General features: G+C 51.7%; 1 protein-coding gene across 2 annotated transcripts in view; it reads left to right on the top strand.

Annotated features, from left to right (window-relative positions):
- Positions 1-18,640, top strand: part of RNF4 (ring finger protein 4) — a 31,057-nt gene extending 12,417 nt beyond the window's left edge. The window contains exons 2-9 of one of the 2 annotated variants that reach the window (XR_006964813.1): positions 128-282; positions 3,580-3,694; positions 5,983-6,062; positions 14,641-14,650; positions 15,062-15,221; positions 15,817-15,865; positions 16,447-17,429; positions 17,753-18,640. Coding sequence is in view for 1 of the 2 variants with exons in the window: in XM_047094151.1 (XP_046950107.1) it covers positions 274-282; positions 3,580-3,694; positions 5,983-6,062; positions 14,641-14,650; positions 15,062-15,221; positions 15,817-15,865; positions 16,447-16,596 (573 nt within the window). In the remaining variant the exon portion in view is untranslated. Of the gene's footprint in view, positions 1-127; positions 283-3,579; positions 3,695-5,982; positions 6,063-14,640; positions 14,651-15,061; positions 15,222-15,816; positions 15,866-16,446 lie in introns of both variants that reach the window. The other variant, XM_047094151.1, reaches the window with a different exon arrangement.
- Positions 18,641-20,052: the final 1,412 nt, after the last annotated feature.

The following is a 20,052-nucleotide window of genomic DNA, read 5'->3' as shown; positions in this document are numbered from 1 at the left end:
AAGAATATGCAAGTAAGGAAATGAGTTGCGTAGAGTATCCGGCAAAGTTCAGGGAAAGGGTCGAACTGAGTTCGTTGATGACAAAGGCGGCAGCACGTACCACCACCTTGATATCTTTGATTTTCAGGACTTGGAGATACCGGGAATATATCTGGCTGCAAATTGCCATGCTAGCAAGAGGATGAGTAACCAGTGGGTGTGAGAAGTTGTCGCCTTCCCTGCCAGCTCTGCACAGGTCCCATCCTTCTCTAGAGGGTGGAGCCAAAGGGCACCATGAGTACGGTGAGTTTTAACAGCACGTGAATTTTGTTTTATTTATTTATTTTTTTTTTTAAATTTCATTTTCAAGGCTGAGCAACTGCCTCATTCCTTATGACACATTAACGGAAGTACCGTAAAGGCGCCCATGAGTAACCCTTGTTCTCAAAAGAATGTGTGCTGGACTTCTGGCAGCTGTGCAGCCTACTCGTCTTGGGGAGTCCGTTGTCTTGGGTGGGGTCCTGAAGACAAGGCTGAGAAGTAATGGTGGGGGTGGGGGGTGGGAATTGTACCAGGGCTCTGGTTTATTTAATCGTTTACAACCCAGTTTTCCATTTCCCTTCAGTTTCCTTCCCTTGCGTAGTTCTTGGTCCAGTGTGGGCATAATGGTTGATCTCTTGTCAGAGTTTTCTTACACTCAGTGATCTAAGTTGGTAAGTCAGCATTACGACTGTTCAGAGCTTTGATCAGACTCAGAAGCAGTGCCGGTTTAATGGAAGCAAGGGTCATCTGGAGCCCCTGGAGCTGCAGAGAAGATTCCCTGAAAGTCCCCCTCTGCAGTTTATTCCCCGCTGACAAAGCTGCTCATCTGATCTAAACTCAACCCAGTTGTTTTCTGAGATAACTAAATTCATATCAGGTGGACCAGATGTGAAAAGACAGCCTCGTATTCTCTTTGCAGGTTCCAGAGGTGCTATGAATGTGGGGGCGGGATGAGACAACCACAGCTCCCAGGGTGAACAGTAGTAGAAATCCTGTAGATTCCTTTTGCTGCCCCTCCCCCAATGTCCATCGCCTCCTGGCCACTCCCAGTCCCTAGTATGCTCCAGGCCCTTTTGGTATTTACACACAAAAGGGCCTTTGTTTCCCTGGCCTACCCTCCTAAAAGGCAGACGTGACTTCCCACCTGGGTCCCTTATCTGCAGATTGTCACTGCCCCTCCCTTGTTGGGAAACCAATGTCCTAAGCCTGGCCGCCTCCTCTATGAAGCCCACACCTTGCCCAGGCAGGATCTGGACAGACAGAGCAATATAGATAGTCTCTTCTGTGATTGTGTGAAGAAGCTGGTTAAACTTCCCTTGGAACGGTGTAAATAACTTAGGTGATCAGTTTAAACTGGAGGCTGGGCCTCTCTGCTCGCCAGGAGGGGGAGAGCCATGATGAGAGTAATAGTACAGAGTGGAGGATCTCTGCAAATGTCGTGGGGTTCTTGAGGCTGGCCCTGAGCTGATGTCCACCTGCTGCCTGCCCACTGGTGAGGGCAATTGGAGGAGGAGGTGGGAGCCCTACGAGGGGTCGGTCCTGATGTGGTCGTGCTGGCGGGATGAGGGGTCTCCTCGTCATGGAGGTGCCATCTGCATAGGTTCTGAAAGCTGTGTGAGAACTGGCCGAGTGAAGAGGGGAGGAACGGGTAGCCCAGGCACAGAGGGGCTTGAAGAGCTGCCAGGGAAGAGGACCGCTGTGGGGTGTAAGGTGGGGCGGGGGAGCGTTGAGCGCGCACATTGCGGCAGTAGCCATGATAGGTTCTTTCCATCACCTGGACCTTGGCCAGGGCCCATGGCTGCTGCCCGCCTCCGTCGGTGGAGACCAGAAACCGTACAGGTAGCTGCAGAGGGGCACGGGGGTTCTGTTTACCAGCATCTGCTGAGAAATACTAGGCTCTTTCCAGAGGAAGGAAAATGCAAGGGCAACTTCAGAGAGAAAGAGGCACGAAGCAGCCCTGGGTGTTCTGGTGGCCGCTGGGGAAGCCTGTAGACTCCACTGAGGCCGGGGTGTCAGCTCCCCTGAGGGGCAGAGCAACTCCTCGCTGGAGAATTTTGAACTATTGCAGTGGCTTGTCTCCGGGCCCTCCTGGGGATGGCTCCTCAGATCCACTGAAAATTGCTAAACCCAAATCTGATTTCTGACTCTCCTCAAGCTGCCATTTGCTACTGAGGGGCCGTTGGAACCCAGCAAGAATCAGACATCTCTCTGTTGCCTAGCCAGTGAGCGTTGGGCCCAGTGATGGGTTCCCTTAGGTCTTGTGCAGATCTCACCAACAGTGTCAGGTCCATCCAGAGTTTCCAGAGACAATGTTTAGTAAGGTACGTAAGCAGTTAGGGTGTTGCTGGCGTCTGGTGTCTGTGCTCAGTACTTTGCGCACTCTGTCACCTAATCTGTGTGCCAGCTCTGCAAGGCTGGTACCGGGGAGGAGGAAGTTTAGACTGCCCCAGCTCACCCATTTTTAAATTTTTTTTTTTTCAACGTTTATTTTTATTTTTGGGACAGAGAGAGACAGAGCATGAACGGGGGAGGGGCAGAGAGAGAGGGAGACACAGAATCGGAAACAGGCTCCAGGCTCTGAGCCATCAGCCCAGAGCCCGACGCGGGGCTCGAACTCACGGACCGCGAGATCGTGACCTGGCTGAAGTCGGACGCTTAACCGACTGCGCCACCCAGGCGCCCCCCAGCTCACCCATTTTGAAGCATAGTGGGCCCAGTGCCGGTTAGAACGCAAAACACAGGGAGCCAGGAATTGGTTGGGGCCATGCAGGGTGGGAACACAAGGTGACAGGGTCAGGTGAAAAGTTCTATCTCTGTTGAGGAAGGCAGGCTGTGTAGGGATGTTCTCATCCTGTCTTTCAGGGCCACCCAGGTCAGAAAAGCTGGAGCTTACTGGTAAGCCAGCGCCCCAGGATGTGTCTGAGAAGAAGGCTGGTTCAGAGCGTATGGACTGCAGCTAGGCAGCTCAAGAGCCTGAGCTTTCCGGAAGGCAGGGCTCTTGGGCAGCCACTGGGAACTTTGATTCTTTGAGCTCTGGGGGTGATTGTTGGGGTGTAAACCACACTGAATAGTACTCTAAAGGTTAAAGGTTTTTGAAAGGAAAGACCCCGTTTCCACAGTGGATAGAAATGTGGGAAACTGAGGGCCTTTGGGTTGAAAAAAACAAAGAGGGCTCAATGGGACCAAACACAAATCCGAGGAAGATAGGTTTGTGACTTTTTTTGGTTAAAAGGAGGGATTTCTGGCCAAGCCTTGACCTGGATCAGAGGCTTCTATAGAGTGGTGTGGCATGTACTTTGGATAGACCAATAGTTTGATATAACAGAAGTTTTACTTTGTAGAATTCATATTCACTATGTGTTTGGTATTATTTCTCTCTAAATATTCAGTGATAGGAATGTCAGGTTTTGAAAGGACCCCCACCTCAGGCTGGCTCACTGGCCTCCTACTCTTCCTGATGAGTTGAGCCATTCCCATGTTGACCTTTTATTCTTGTTATGGAAATTGTGTCAGCAGCCAGAGCTCATGCGACTGTTTCTTTCCCTGGGTTACCCTCAGAGAAAGCGTCGTGGTGGGACAGTAAATTCTAGACAAGCCCAGAAGCGAACTCGGGAGGCAGCGTCCACCCCTGAGATGGCCTTGGAAGCGGAGCCCATAGAACTTGTGGAAAGCGGTAAGATGGCCAGGGACGCCGTGACCGGCGGCGGGGTGGGGGGTGCTGGTGGGGGACGGTGTGCGTGGGTGAGTACAGCACTGCCGCCTCCCAGCTGTGGGGCCTGGTGGGAGCCACACCACCTGTGCGTGCCTCCGCTGCCCCCTCCGAAATGGGGTGCTCCTAGTACCGCTCGTACAGTTGTCCGCGAGGTCGCTGAGATCAGTGCTTGTGAGAGAACGCTTGCTGTACGAGGGTTAGCTTCTGTCCGTGTGTCTGTAAGACCTACGCGACCCTGGACTCTGCCACTTGAGCCGCGGCTCCAAACCGGAAGCGCACTGGATCAAGAACTGCTTTGTGCGGTATCCGAAGGCCTCCACGGGTTCCGACAGCCTCTCGGCAGGGCTGACCTTCTGGGAACGTGCAGGGGGGTGAGACGGCCCTGGGCCCAGCTTTTCGACTCGAAACTGCATCTCCAATTTGCTCTGCCTCGTGAGGTTCTCCGATTTCCTTTTCTCTTTCTCTTTGAGATACAGAATTTCCCAAGAAGGCAGATCTGTTGACAGCTGCCTGTGTTGGAGTGGGCTGGTATAGGCAGAGGCCAGATTGATTTTTTTCCCCCCTTCTGCCTGCTGAGGGGGACGGCCAGTGGCCTGAGTTGAGTCCCTGTGCTCTGCATGTGTTAAGATTGATTTCGTGACTGCGAAGCTTGAAAACTGACATGTAAAGAGAAGCAGCTTGTCTTGAGATACATTTCATGGGCCCTTCAGAGAAGTGAAATTCTCAGTATCGTCTCTGTGGCTCCTGAGTTTCACTTCTGTGAATTCCTAAAAGCCTGGAGGCTGAGACCCTGGCCCCCCTGCCATCCCCTCCCCTCTGTCCCAAAGTTGATGCCCCTGCATCTGAACTCTGCCATCATTCAGGAGAGGCTAGCGCTGGAGGCTCCTCGATCGGGACACTGAGCACATGAGTGGTCTCTAGGGGCTCGGGGTCTCAGGCTTGACTGCTATTTGGCCCAGCCCTCCCCTCACCGCAGGCCACCTCAGCATGTGCACAGGGCCGTGTGCACAAGCTGCCCGTTGGAGTCCGGCTTCTATTTATGGAGCCATAGATTGTGTCCATCAACACAGAAACGGTTCTGTGACCGAGAGCGTATCAGTATGTGGGCTGTTCTTTAAAAAGGAGGAGGTCAGGGGCACCTGGGGGGCTCAGTCGGTTAAGCGTCCAACCTCAGCTCAGGTCATGATCTCACAGTTCATGAGCTCGAGCCCTGAGTTGGGCTCAGCGCTGACAGCTCAGAGCCTGGAGCCTGCTTCAGATTCTGTCTCTCCCTCTCTCTGCTCCTCCCCCACTCCTTCTCTCTCTCTCCCTCCCTCCCTCTCTCTCTCTCTCTCTCTCTCTCTCTCTCTCTCAAAAATAAATAAACATTAAAAAACTTATAGAAAGAACATTTTGTAAAAATTACATTGGACACAACCATATATTGTGGTCTTTATTCCTGTGAAACTTCTTAATATAAGAAAATAAAGCAAGTTGGAATATACTAAATGCATCACAAGTTACTGTCCCCAAACAAATACTTCTAAAAATCCTACTCCCATGCTTCTTAGTGCTGTAACAATAGAAGCAAAAATGATCCTAAATCTTCTTTTTTTAGTTTATATAAATGGAAGTTGTCCTCTGCCATTTGCTCCTTCCTGCCGCACAGAAATGCTACTGTTTGGCACGTGTCTTTTCCCACTTTGTCCTGTGCTCACGTGGACACTGCCATGTATCCTAGGGCTCAAGGGCAAGCTGCGGAACGGGCCCAGCCCATTTTGGTGTATTGGGGTGCTAGCAGATCAGTAAATACCTCCTTTGTCCCACTTGAGAGCTAAATGGAGATGAAAACGTAACTGATGGGGGTGTGTGGCTGCGCCCGACAAGGTCTGTGGGTGGGTCCATCCCAAAGAGAAAGGCCCTGCGGTGAGCATGCCTGGTCCTGTCCCCACATGTCCCCAGCACTGCTGGGTAGGTCACTGCCCCTCCCCTGTGCAGGGGCCGGTGGACACAGAGGCCTGGTTGTGTGGCGGGGGGAGGCCCCAGGGATAAAGGTGTGCGTGCGCACAGACCTCACCCCTCGGCGCAGTCGTAAAAACTACACAGTGCCACTCAGCAACATTCTGGAAGGGCATTCGTTGGCTGTCACCTCTGCTGCATTCTGTCATTTGGTAGGGTTTAGCACAGGTTTATACCTGTAATCATTTCATGCTTAGACCGGTGTGCCTTTACTTTTCTCCTAATGCTTGTTAAAATGCTTTGTTTTGAAGCTGGAGACGAAATAGTGGACCTGACCTGTGAATCTTTAGAGCCTGTGGTTGTTGACCTGACTCACAATGACTCTGTCGTGGTAAGTGTTGGAACGGAGAGTCGCCTCTTCCTGGCTGCGGGCCCTGGGCCAGCGTCAACTTCAGAAGGCCTCGGTCACAAGTAGTGGCCTGTGCCGAAGAAGCTCGTGCACCCAGTGACTAGAGCCCAAGATAGAAGGTGTTTCTAGAAAATCATTTGTTGTGGCTTTGCTGCCTGTGGACAGTAAATGTTTGTGACCGTGGCCTTTCTGCAGCTGGCACACAAGCCATGTGGGGAGAGCCCCGAGACCCCACCTCTGTAAGCCCCCCGTTCCACCCTTGATACCAGCTGTGCGGCCTTAAGTTCCTCAGCCTCCTTCGCGTTGTGAGTGGGGATGTGTCACGGGCTTGTGTGCGTGTTCGGGTGGCTGGCACGTGGGGGTACCGGGCACACGTGGGTTTACACTTCACAGCTGGCGGGAACGAGATCTCTTCAGTTCCAGGAGGGCCCCCTCACGGGGTGCAGGTGCCCTGCACCGCTGTCTGCCGCCTCAGCTGTGTCAGGGCTCCAGGGAGGGCGGCAGCCTGCCTGAGCCCCCTTCCTGGGGCGCCGGCTACGGACCCTGGCAAAGAGCGCGCTCGCCTCTGTGGCCCTCGAGGAGGGAGACCTGGTCCGGGCGGCGGGCGTGCTGCGGAGTGGTCTGGCACGCCGCCTCCACCACGTGGGGGTGCACCGCTGTGTGTGGGCCCCGGCGGCTGCTCCGCCCCTGGCCCCGCATCCTGAGGCCGCGTTTGCCTCTCGGGGATGCCTCTAGCACCTTCTGTCCTGATAGGTACTTTGTGGAGTGGAGCGAGTGGGAGGCAGGCGCTACCGAGGACTGGGCTCAGTAGCGGCTGAGTGTTCACCTGGCCTTGGGGCCCCACTGATCCTGGGCTTATTCTGATTGTGCTTGGAACTTCACAAGAAGGTTGCACTGAGAAGCTTCAGGACTTCTTTAAAAGGAAAAAAGGGCGACGAGGAGGAGCTGTCTTGACAGATTTAGAGGTTTAGACTCTGGCCTTGATTTAAAACCTATCCTGTGTTCCACACGCACACGCGCGCACACACACACCACCCATCCCAGAGGAGAGGCAGCTGTTCTCGCCGAGCTATTAAACGGCCTCCCACGGGTCCTGGGTGCATGCGCAGGTGGGACGTCGGCTCCCAGAAAGGAGCCAGTAGTTCTCTGGAGATCAGTTGGAACTTTCTGAGACAGGTGGGGAGTAGGCTTAGCTGTCAGTAGTCTCTGCCTCGACCCGATGGGTGTGTTTTTTGAGGTACGTACGTGTACACAACTTTGCTGCTGGTCCCGCAGGCTCCCTGGGGTTCTGGAAGGATAGCTTCTTTTGGTGCCTTGGCTAAAGCATGCGGCCCAGTTGCTGATAGACACTTAGAAGCAGTGCCAAGTCCTTCTTTTCTGTGATACTCCTCCCCACCTGCAGCATGACAAGCCCTGGGGGGATAGCCGGGATCCTGCTCGACCTACGTGCCCTCAAGGAGACGGTGATCAGCTTCTGTTGGGTGACACGCCAACAGCATGAAGTCCCCTTTCATGCCTTGGGTATTTTTTTTTGCATGACCAGACTGCCCTCCCTACATGGGCTCCTTCGTGAGCTTTGCTGCTTTCTCTGTGTTTCCCTGGGCATGGAAAGTCCTCAGGAGACATGGAACAGGACTGTTAGGGTTGGGGGAGCTGTCCTAGGAGTGGATGGCAGGCCAGAGGCCAGCGATGGGGAGAGGGGGGAGCGGGCCTGGGAGGTGGGAGTCCTGGTTTTCTGGTCCCAGATGTACTGGTCATTTTGGTCCTGGGACTTGACTTAACCGTGGTCGCAGTGTTCCCAGCCATAAAATAATGGTTTGGGACTTTATAGCACTCTTGATTCTAATTATTCTCTACTTTTTGTTGTATATTTTAATAAATTCAAATGCCAGTTTTTAACATGTAAGGCTGAAGTTCTTGCTCTAAGCAGATCTACATGGGAAACCTAATTGTATTAACTCAGGACAAGATGAATTGTAAGTTCAGGGTGGCCTCAGGCCTCCCCTGCAGGAGAATGTGAATGGATAAATGTATCTGTTCCCAAATTGGGGTGATCTTCCCAGTTCTACCGGAATCTGGGAACAGGCCAGGTGTACCTCTTCTGCCTTGCTGGGAGTGGCTAGTTCCATATCTTGAGGACCAGAGTCTCTACTTACCTGGGTCCAGGCACGGCTTCAGAATGTCGGGGAGCCCTCTGATGAGAGATTTCACAGAGACTGGATTTTTCCAACTCTAAAACCCCAAAGCCTCCAAAACCCCCAGTGAATTAAGAGAACTAAAAAATGCCGTAAGGTACAATAAGACTTAATCCATCTCTGCTTAGATATTTTTTTCTCCAAACCAACTTTTATTTTGGGCAATGCATACCCAAAAAAGGCCGTCACTGCTGGATCCCAGGGCCTGTGTATCTTTGATGTTTACCAGATTAATGCCTCTTTTCCAGAGGGGCTGTGCTAGTTGACGTTCTTGCCAGTGTTCGAGGGGCCTCTGTCTCCACGTGCTTGCCGCCGCTTTGCTTCCAGTCATGGTAACCTGGGAGTTTCCTGTGTGGCTTTAACGTGTATTTCCTTGATTCTTCTTAGGGTTGAACACTTTTTCATGTTCATTAGTGGTTCATTTTCCTCTTTTGTGAAGTGTCTGTAAAAATCTTTTTTTTTTTTAATTTTTTGTTAATGTTTTTATTTATTATTGAGACAGAGACACAGCATGAGTGGGGGAGGTGCAGAGAGAGAGGGAGACACAGAATCAGAAGCAGGCTTCAGGCTCTGAGCTGTCCGCACAGAGCCTGACGCGGGGCTCGAACTCATGGATTGAGATCATGACCTGAGCCAAAGTCAGACGCTCAACCGACTGAGCCACCCGGCCGCCCCTGTAAAAATCTTTTTACCCACACGTTGTACATACAACTTTTACAATAGCTGGAGAAATTGATCTAGAACAGAGCAACTCCTTGTCTTCTCCCCATTCCTTCCCCCCATTTGGTTGTCTGCCTTGGGGGGTTTTTTAGACCTCATTTTTTTTTTTTTTTTTTTTTTAAGTAGGCTCAACTCCCAGCGTGGGGTTTGAACTCAAAAGCTGGAGCTCAAGAGGCGCATACTCTACCATTGGAGCCAGCCAAGCACCCCTTCCTGCTTTATTTTGTTTTACAAGTGACAAATATGAGCTTGCTGTTAGGTTTTCTGTCTTCTCAAATGTTTGCCTTTCTGATTTATGTAAAGAGGTTCTTAATTTTAATAGTTGGATTTATCAATTTGCTGAAGAAAATTTCATATAAAAATGTTGCTGTATTCTGACAGTTACTGTTTTGCCTTCTGCAAGTAGGTCTGTAACCCACGTGAATTGCCTTTCGTGTGTGGTTCTGGGGGGCGTCTTTAGCCCCTCTCAGTGAAGTCTTACAGTGTTCCTTTTAGTTTTTCAAGTCTTTTGTTAGAAGAGTTACTCCTAGATACATGCAATATTAGGAAACTACTAAAAATGGTATAAAGTTTCCTTCTCTTTTTTGTTATTTGCTAATTGATTTTATCTATTGACTTTTCCCAGTCTAGCAATTCTTAAATCTGTCAGTCTTTTGGATTTCTCTATGCACAGAACAAATTTTGGTTCTTTTCTACTTTTTTGTCTTACCTTAACACCCTGGCGAAAGAAAATTCAGCACTGGCTGAATAAAAATGGTGACAGTCCCGGACATTCTTGTCTCATCCCAAATCCGAAGGAATCTTTTCAGACTTCAACCATTAAATAAGCCCTCTCCGGTAGGTTTTGTTGCTGCTGTTCACGTCCTTTACAGATTGGAGAAATTCCCATTTCCTATTGGTCTGCAAGTTTTGTCGTGAATCATGTACTGAATTTTAACACTTCATAGAAGGATAATTTTTCCCCTTTCGTATGTTGAAGTGGAGAAGTCAAGAATTTCATTGGTTTTCTCCATTGGTTTTCTCTGTGTACCATCAGCATGGAGCCCGATGTAGGGCTTGAACTCACGAACCATGAGACCACGACCTGAGCCAAAACCAAGAGTCAGATGCTTGACTGACTGAGCCACTCAGGTGCTTCACATTGATATTAATGTTAAACCAACTAAATATTGTGGATGTGATATTTTCTTTTTATATATTGCCAGATTCTGTTTGCCAATATTTTATATATACGATTTTTGCACCTTTTTAAAATTGTTTTATTTTTTAGTGTTTATTTTTTAGAGCGAGAGAGAGAGAGAGAGAGAGAGTGGGGGTGGGGACAGAGGGAGACACAGGCTTCAGGCTCTATGAGCTGTCAGCACAGAGCCAAGGTGGGGCTCTAACTTAACGAACTGCGAGATCATAACCTGAGCCAAAGGTCGATCTGTCTAAAATTTTCACTTTTATTGGTATAAATTTGTTTGTAATGTCTTAATGTTCTGTGGAATCTGTAGTGATGTCTCCTTTTCCATTTCTGATTTCAGTTATTTGTGTTTTCTGTCTTTTTAGATTAGTATCACCAGAGGTTTATTAGATCTTTCAGAGAACCAACTTTTAGCTTTGTGGATCCTTTCTCTTGTAAGTTTTTTTTCATTCACGGTTGCTTCTTTCTTTGAGTTTATTTTGCTGTCTTTCTAACTTACTAATTTTCATCATTTCTTTTCCAGTAAATGCATTTAAGATTATACTTTTTAAGCTATATCCTACAAATTTTGTTATTAGTATTTTACATTCAATTCAACATATTTATCAAACTTGTTTTTTAACTTTGGGGATTTTCTTTATTTCCTTTGTTGTTGTTACTGATTCTTTGAATTACTGCATTATTGGTCAGAAAATACATTCCATGTGTCAATTCTTTGGTAATTCCTGAGACTTGCTTTGAACCTGGCCTGCACAAAGCAGCTGGCCTTCCCTAGATAACCTGCCTGGGCTTTGGTTTCTCTGTGAGGCTTTCAAATGTAGGCTTCAATTTATTTTATTTTATTTTTTTAATTTAATGTTTATTTTTGAGAGAGAGACAGAGTGTGAGCCAGGGAGGGGCAGAGGGGAAGGAAGACACAGAATCGGAAGCAGGCTCCAGGCTCCGAGCTGTCAGCACAGAGCCCAATGCGGGGCTTGAACTCACAAACCATGAGATCATGACCTGAGCCGAAGTCAGACGCTTAACCGACTGAGCCACCGAGGAGTTCCAGGCTTCAATTTTTCAAGAATCTTCTGTATTTTTTTTTCCTCTGGATTATTGTATTGCCTTTAGTTTGAACAGATAATTTTTTTTTGATATATCTTTTTTTAAAAGTATGTATGTTTTATCTTGTTTTGGTGGTTTTCAGTGGGAAATTTGGTGGAAATACTAGCCTGCCATTTATTGGAAACCTCTGCTCGTATTTTCCACCCTTCTGCCTTCTTAGCTGGGGTAGTAGGTGAGTTCAGGTTTTCAGGGCACTTTTCTTTTAAAGTCAGGTTGGTTTCCCTGAAATCTCTTTATGATGTGTTTCCATGGTGTGCCTATGAGTCACACTATTCGTGTTACACTCCATACCTGCCTATTTTCATTCATGAGACTGGAAAGAGTCTGCTTAACTGAAGCTCCCTTGCAGGCAGGGACAGAGTCCTGTCCATCTCTAGGGGAATAGTCAAGGGCCCGAGGGGCACCTGGTGACTTCATAATCGTGTAAGAAAGAAGGGCTGGTCACCATGGCCAGGAACGGGGGAAATGGTTGTCTGTGGTGCTGGAGGGGCTGCTTACTGTGACTGCAATGTTCGTGGCAGGCCCGGTGTTCCTGGGCCTCCCGGCAGGGCCGCACTAACAAATCCGTCACTGCGGGCTGCGTGCAGCGGTTGGATCCAAAGAGCAGCTGCTTTCGTGCACAGTGGGTGGAGGTGGCTGTTTTCCCCAGTACAGCAGCATGCCAAGTGGGGAGGCTGCCTGAAGCAAGTGGCTTGCTGAGCTCTCGGCCGCGTAGGCATTCTTAGAAATGCCAGGGCTCCACTTGCATGCAGAGGACCCCAGGCTGCCTGTCTCAGTCCCGTTATTTCACCCAGCGTATTCTTGCGGCCCCCGGAGGTGCCTAGAATGCCAGCGGTTGCGTCTACTGGTAGAAGGAGGGCTTGACCAGAAGCCTGTGACATGGGTGTCCGCACTTGGGGGTGTTCTAAGGCCCACCTGTGCTTCAGAAACTCAAAGGGCCTTCGCGTGACCGGCCTGGAGTCCGTGTGCCCTGGTGTGAAAGCAGGCGGCAGCGGGGGTCTGCCGTGGGTTGTTCGTACTCCGGATGCCTCACTTGTCTCTCAGCGCTCCGCCCTGTGCTTGATTCCACAGTCAAGAATGGGAAGCCAGACCCAAAGGTGAAGCAGGCCGTGGGAGGCCACTTGCCACAGTACTAACTCAGCTGTTCAGACCAGGGGGTTGGGGGTTGGTGTTTTGTTGCTTTTAAAGGCCTCTTGGCCACATGAGAGGCTCCAGAGCTGCCCTCCTCTCCCCACCAGGCAAGCGCTGTGTGACCTGCAGGGCCACAACTATGAGGAAGGGCCATTCAGGGTGCTCGCAGGCACCTTACAGAGGTTCTGGAATTTGATATGGTTCAGCTGCTGGCTGGCCCAAGCACCAGGCGTAGTGTCTCATGTCCCTCAGCCAGGCTGTGGTGCCATTGTTTTGTGCCCTTTGGGCAAGAAGCTTCATCTCTGAGGTTTTCTGTTGAGGATGGGGACCGAGTCATCACCAGTGAGGGGAGCTCTCTGGCCACCGTGTATTCGTTTACCCAGTGGTTAGGTAAGGAACACCTGTCCTGAGCCTTGGACTAGGCAGCTGTATGTACCTCCCCAGAGGCTGACGTTTGGCCTGAGCTTGGCACTCCCTGCAAGTGAGCTGGGTCTGACTCGCAAGAGCCTGTGGAGACCTGGTTCCCACACACTGGTTTCCCGGGAGCCAGTGACGCCATATTTCTTCCAGGTGTGTCCACACTTAACCGAATGACCCATCTTGGCAAAGGAAGCGAGGCAGTGTTGGGGTGCTGGAAAGCTGGGATCGTCCCTGCCCACAGCAGATTTTCCTTCTGTTCTTGGTTAAGTTCAGAGCTCCCTTTCTGTAGACTTCATGGGGACTGCACCTCCTGTCAGCCCAAGCTTTTTTTCTAGTAAATATCCCAATAATGAGATTGACGGTCCCCCACTTTCATAGTTCCGCAGTCCAGCCTCCTCTAGGGGGAGGTGGGGGTGCCTTCAGTAGTAATGTGGGTTATGTTCTCATCCGCAAAATGAAGATCTTTATGCTTAGACCCTCCTTTCTGGGATGGCTACTTGTATCTGTCATGGTTCAGCTTGGAAAACTGAATCCGCTCTAGTTCTAAAGCATAAATGGATTTTAGTACATGGGAGGAGATGCTTCTTGGTGTTGAAAGGGCTGGAGGAGCAGGACTGTAGGAATAACCCCAGACATCTTGGCCTTGACCCACCATGGGACCCTTACCTCCGCCCCAAGCAGAGGGTCAGGAGATGGGAGCCATCACCTGCACTGATCTCCTTGGGTTCAAGGAACCAATACCTTAGCCCCTTGCTAGGGAGGAGGGGCCTGGGCCAAGGACACTGCAGCCTGGGCCAGGACTGCCTGTTGATGTTGCCAGCCGTGTCCACCTCCAGCGGCTGAAATTGGTGCTGTCTCACTGGTGGAACTTAGTGTGTGTCCAGAATCCCTGCCATGGGGAGTTGGGATGGAGAGAGCTTCTGGTTTCTGCAGGGCAGGACAGCATGCCCTCTGCCGTGGTGTCGGCCAAAGAGAGGTGGGCAGTGGGGCTTTCCTGAAATAGGTGATGGCCTGTGACGAACAAGAGGAAGAGGTGTGCCACTGGTGACACCGTAGACACACAGGTATAGGAGCTCAGAGAGGGTTGAAGCCATGGGGTATGAAACTATTGTAGCATAGTAATCCTAGCGTAAGTTCTGCTGAGTAGCCGATGGCGGCCTCAGGTTCTCAGTAACTCGTGTGTGTTTCTGGGGAGCCTGGAGTCAGGGTGGTCTCAGCCCTTCGTGTGCCACTTGTTAGTCCCTGCACGCCCTGCTCTGTTTAATTACTTGATTATATCCCAGCATAAGTACTGCACACCCTCCTCCCAGTAAAGGTTCGTGGAACAAGATGCTGGTCACTGGCCCACCGGACAAGGAGAGCGTACGGACCTAGTCCTGGGCTCCGTGTCCACGGTGAGCTGGGGGCGCTGGTGCCTCTGTTCTCCAGAAGAGAAAGCCAGCAGCTCCCACATGGTGAGTAACTTTCAGGTCACGAGGCTGGCAGCTCCGACTCACTCGGCGTGTGGCAGGCCGAGGCACACAGCGTGCCAGCTGCCAGGAGGCGGAGGCGCCCAGGACGCACCTTACTGGAGGGGAGGTGTCCAGACCTCCCGTCAGTGCTGGGCAGGGGCAAGCCCTCTCCCTGCACCTGTCCCATCCCCCTGGGGTGGGGAGGCTTTACTGGTCCCCTGAGGATTTTTGCATTTGAAATAAGAAATGCTTCAATTGTGTCATTTAAGATAAGTTTTTTTTGAAATATACAGAGTATTTTATGTCGTACTGATGTTCCTTTTCTCTTTTGTTTTCCTCCGTTTTAATAGATTGTTGATGGTAAGTGGTTTCCTCTCTCTTTCATTGGGTTTGGGTGCAGAACTGATGTGGGTGAGGGGTGTAACGCCAAAGGCCTTGCCAGGCCTGTGGGTGCGAGAATGCCAGGCGGGAAGACCCCTGCGGTCAGTGCCCTGTGCTCGCTGAGAAGACAGTACCCCTAGGGTGGAGCTGTGGTCCCATCGGAGTTTAGAGAAGGCTGACCGCCTTGGACTCCCCACTGCTCAGGCACCTGCTCGTGGCAGAGGTGGGGCTCCTCCTGGGAAGACCGGAGGGTGGCCTCTGTATAGCTGGGCAGGACCTTCTGGGTGTGGTGCTGTGCCTCTCGGGTTGGCGCTGGCCTTTCCCGGTGGGAAGGGAGTGGTGAGGTGATGGGGCTGGCGACCCTGCCCTGAGCGTGGACTCCTCTCTTAGAAAGGAGGCGGCCGAGGAGGAACGCCAGGCGGCCGCGCCAGGACCATGCCGACAGCTGTGTGGTGAGCAGTGATGACGAGGAGGTGTCCAGGGACAGAGATGTGTACGTGACCACCCACACTCCTAGACACGCCAGAGAGGAGGCAGCCGCAGGACTCAGGTGCCAGCCCCCACCAGCCTGCTTCCTCACCAGAAGCCTCTGGCCGCGTGGGTCCCCTCGTCCCCTGGAGAGGGGAATCTTCTCTCCCCCCACCTCCATTTCTCAGGGGATAGACCATTGGAAGTACTGGACCTTGCCCAAGCTCTGTGAGCCCGTGGCTCGAGAACGTCTTCTTGGAGCAGCTGCCCAGCAGCTGGGGACAGGCGGGGCTGGATTCAGAGCTGGTTCAGCCGTTCCTGGAGGGACGAGGGTGTGCCCGGCATGGGCAGGGTGGGTGTGGACATCCCTGGGCCACCTGCTGTGAAGGACAGATCCAGTGGCTTCCCGTGTCCTGCACTAGGAATGCTCAGAGGGGCTGGGCACAGCCCCTGCCCCAGATGGGGAGGCAGAGAGTACAGCCTGGGTCGGGGAGGACAGGGCGTCTTCTCTTGTTCCCCTCTCGCCTCCCTGCTGCGCCCCCCTTGGGGCAGCTGGCCTTCTTGGGGGGCTTCCAATGCCTGTGCTAAGGGGGGATCTGGGCTGCTTCTGTGAAGCCACTCTGAGGGATTGAATGGTGGGGTTGCTGAGGAACTGACCCGAAGCCCTGTGATTGTAGGCCCTCTGGTACTGTCAGCTGTCCGATCTGCATGGACGGGTACTCTGAGGTAAGCCGGCTCTGCCGTGTCTTCCTGGCTCCTGGTGTCCACACTGCTTCAGTGGAAGAAGCGGGCAGAGAGGATCTTCTCGTTAGGTGGCGTTTGACACCTCTGTTCTGCAGTCCGCGTGGCCGCTGTGTGTGGCCTGTCACACATCTGTGTGTGAGGGGAGAACGTGCCAGCTTCTCTTTGGGCCCTGCAGCCTTCAGCCCTGGCCCCCGTTGAGCACACCAGTCCTGTGTGTTTCCTGTCCCAGCCTAAGCAGAAGCTGCCGGTATTTCCCGTGGCCCCTGCGCCCCCCAGCACCGCCCTGTGTGCCCGCACGGCAGCCCTGGGCCTCAGCAGGCCTGTGGGTGCGGGCACCTGGGGTCCCCGCAACCCTTGGGTGGCTGCTGCCGGGAGAGTGGCTCCCGCCTCTGCCCTGGGCCTTAGAGACCCTGTCGTAGTCGCCTGACGCCGCAGGGCGAGTAGGTGTGTTCAGTCCTGCAGAGCTGCCCAGCCCTTCTTCCCCTTGTCACAGCAGAAGTGGGGCTCTCTGCCGCCGTGGGACCAGGGCACACGTGAAGGCTGTTCCTTCTTGTGTTTTCTAGATTGTACAGAACGGACGTCTCATCGTTTCTACAGAATGCGGCCACGTCTTTTGTAGCCAGTGCCTCCGTGACTCCCTTAAGAATGCTAACACTTGCCCAACTTGCAGGAAAAAGATCAACCACAAACGATACCACCCCATTTATATATGAAGTGTGGAGAGTGTCAGGAGAGGCAGACGGACAGACAGCCGGGCTAGGTCCTCCACTAAGCCTTTCATGGCTTCTCTGCCTCGGTTTCCTGAGCTCAGAAAGACTGTTTCAGAGCCAACGTCTGAGATGTAAACTGCTCTTTTGTTTCACACCCGCTCTTAGACCCTTTCGTTACCTCCGGCTTACTGCGGTGGAGCCGGAGCCAGGGCCCAGGCGGGGGTCCCCACCTCTGCCCCCCCGGGCATGCTGGTTCCAGGGTAGGAAAGAGGGAGTTAGGCACATCGGAATTGAGAATCGTGGTTCCAGCCTCTTTCTGGAGCCTGCATGTCTGCCAAGAAATTTTCCCCTTTTGGAAAGTCTGCCCCGGCTTCCTCCTGGCAGTGTCATCAAGGGGCTGGCCCGGCTCTCCCAGGCGGGCTCCGTCGTCCCTGGCGTCGGTCCGCCTCAGCGACCGAGCTAGACCAGGTCCGTCTGGCCCGAGGACCACAGGTGTGAGCACAGCCCTAGAAAGACCCACCACCGGGCGTTTTTCTTCCCTGGCGAGTCTGGGGTGCCCCGTGACTCCACCCACACCTCAGCAGTGATGTGCGGGATGCTGCAGACCGGGAGACTCTCTACAGGGCAACTCCCGGTTTCCTAAGAACGAAATGTGCAATAAAGCCTGTTCTTTGCCTACTTTCCAGCAGCACAGGAGATGTAGCACTGTCAGTGTCCCCTCAGAGGCCTCATGTTGCCCGTGGAGCGGTGCCTGTCACATCCCGTCCTATTCACCACCTGTTCTCAGGAACTTAGCCCGTGCCCCATAGTTTCTCACCTGGTGCAGGCCGTGCAAGGTATATAGGGCAGACATGTGGTTGGATATCCTCTCTCTCTCCGATCAGATCTGTCCTGTGTTTGCCACATGCCCTCTGGTCCTCAGTTCCCACTGCCTAATGTCCACTCGAGTGTAAAGACAGAGCTGGTGGCAGTACGTGAGGCCTTACCAGCCACCCACATCCCTGCTGTTGTCCAAGTCAGCTCCCCTGAGTTTCAAAGAGTTCGGCCCACCTGATACTAGCTGGGCTCCGCCTTGGCTTTCACCCACACCCCCCACACCGGCTGACATTCATTTCAGAAGCTGCTCTTCTGACCTTTTGGGCTTTTGACTGCTCCATAGGTTTGGTTGGCAAAGTACGGCGGCCTCTTCTCCCCAAGCGACCCAGATAACACGCTCTGCTCAGCTCCCTCCGTGTGAACATCTTGGTCCTCAAGGAGGCAACAGGGTGACCTGACTGCCCCTCACGGCACAGGGCCTGGGGGCAGCCAGCAGGGGAGAGGCCTTGCTGCGGCCGCCCGCCTTGGCCTCTGCACCCTCTTCAGAGGGCTTCTAGCCAAACCACCAGCCTCTTCGTGTGAAACAGCTGCAAGGTGGGGAAGGGGCCTTCTCTGGCTTTGCTAGCAATAACTGACCTTCAGTTTACCCTTCTGAAGGAGCAGGGACTCGGCACGGAATTCACTTTAAACGGGGCTGAAGGAGTGTCCCTCCTCTGTGTGAAAAAAAATTTGTTTTATTCTTCATTCTGACTTTTAACTATTTGGCTCACTTCTGGTTAATTTGGATGAAAGTAATAATTTTCTACTTGGAGTCAAGGAGGGCAGGACGTCAGTTCCCATCGGCCTGATGCTGGGTGTGTCTGCCCTCTGATTGGACATCATTGCCTTTAAGTTCCTCTGGGCTTCATGGAACCTCTTTTGTTCTGTGCCAACAGTGCCCAGACTTCAGAACCCAGGACGACCGTGCAGCCCAAATCTCCTTTAAGTTTTGTGCTTAAGGACAAATGGTTGATAATTAGGTTGTATTCCTTCATACTAAATTGGGAAAAAATGTTTAGTTTCTGCTATTCAGAAACTGCAAAATAGGTTGGTAAGAAAAAGAACATTTTCCTTTCTTCATTGTACATAGTTCAGATCTTTCTTTGTTACATTTAAACTATATCCATGTACATCGGTCTGTTTTTGACTCCTCTACTAGTGTTACAGATGGAAATAAAATCATTAATTTGAACCAGATCTCTTTAGTGCATTCATTTGCTCTTTGGGATGGATTTTCTCCCCCTTTCTGCAAGACGTGTGATTCCTGTCTGCCTCAGGTTTAGCCTGTTCTGCCCACGTGTGCAGGAAAGTTGTTTGTGTGGCTGCCGATCCAGAAACCAGCAGGCCAGACCAGAGGTCATTCCTGGGAGTGGAACCACAAGCCCGAGCCCTGGAATCCTCGATCAGGCAGGATTAGTCTGCACCTCTGCTCTAGGAAACGTGGCTGGCTGCAGGGGAAATGCTGTGAGCCGCGTGGACTCAGATGGACCCGGGAGTCTGACTGCCCGGTGCCCCTCCCTGCCTCAAGCACCCAGACACAGACTTTGCCTTCCACGCCTGGGTGGGGGCCCAGGAGAGCATGGCGTGCCCCAGGTGATCGGTGCCGGAAAAGGTGGGACGAGGGAGTGAGTGGGCTGGTGGTGGTGGTAGAAGAGCTTGCCTCCACCTATCCCCACGCCTGTCCAGGGGCCCCAGAGATAGAGATTAGAGGCACACGATCGTGCTGAATTTCAGAGGCCCACCTTCAGCTGGAGACCAGTTCGATCAGAGGAAAATGCAGTTAACTCAGACACTCCCTGCACATTTTGTCACGCCCCAGAATTGCAATTGGCTCGGGTGGGTATCGAGTAAACCCGTGGATATTGCTGCCCTTCTGGGGTATGCATTCCTTGAGGGAGACTGTCCCATCAAGCCAGTGAAAAGTCAAAACTTGGAGGTCAGGTACAGGAGTCCCGGGGATAGCAAGAAGGGACGCTGAGCTGCAGTCTTCGAGGTCCAAAAGCGTTCTAGGGAAAGGGGAGGTGATGTACGTTCCTTCTCTAATGTACACCAAGGTATGCCAGCCTTGCATTTCTTGGATAAATCCATCTTGTTATGATATTTTGTCTTTTTGTTTTACCAATATTTGGCTTATGGTTTCTTAAGATCCATGTTATACGTTACAATGACCTACCATTGTCCTACTCTGTCTTTGCCAGGTTTTGGTTTCAAAGTAAGGTTAGTTCCTACAGAGAGACTACAGAGTATTCTCTGTATCCTGATTTTGAGTTACTCCTTGACTGAAGTGGAGCTCATAAATACTATCTCTGAACTGTTGTTTTCATTGAGGAACGATTTTAAAATACTGATGTGTTTTTCCCATGTTTGAGAATTCACTCTTTTTGTCTGTTAAGTCACAGGTTTCTGGGAATTCATACATTTCATCTCTACAAGATTTTGGCATAAGGTTGTTCATAGTCTCCTCTTAGAAGCTAATTAATGGCTGCAGCAATTTTTTTTATCATTAATCAGTTTTGTCAGTTTTATGTTGTGTATATGTTAACTCCAGTATCCACAGTCTTTGTGGCTCTCACTAATGATTTCTTCGTGTGTCTCGTGAACTTT

This window comes from Lynx rufus, unplaced genomic scaffold, assembly GCF_022079265.1.
Source record: "Lynx rufus isolate CCGP_SWC_20201006 ecotype Redwood Valley unplaced genomic scaffold, mLynRuf1.p SCAF_38, whole genome shotgun sequence".
Taxonomy (NCBI): Eukaryota; Metazoa; Chordata; class Mammalia; order Carnivora; family Felidae; genus Lynx; species Lynx rufus.
The sequence above is the reverse complement of the archived record's forward strand: the minus strand, read 5'-3'. Positions and strand labels throughout refer to the sequence as shown.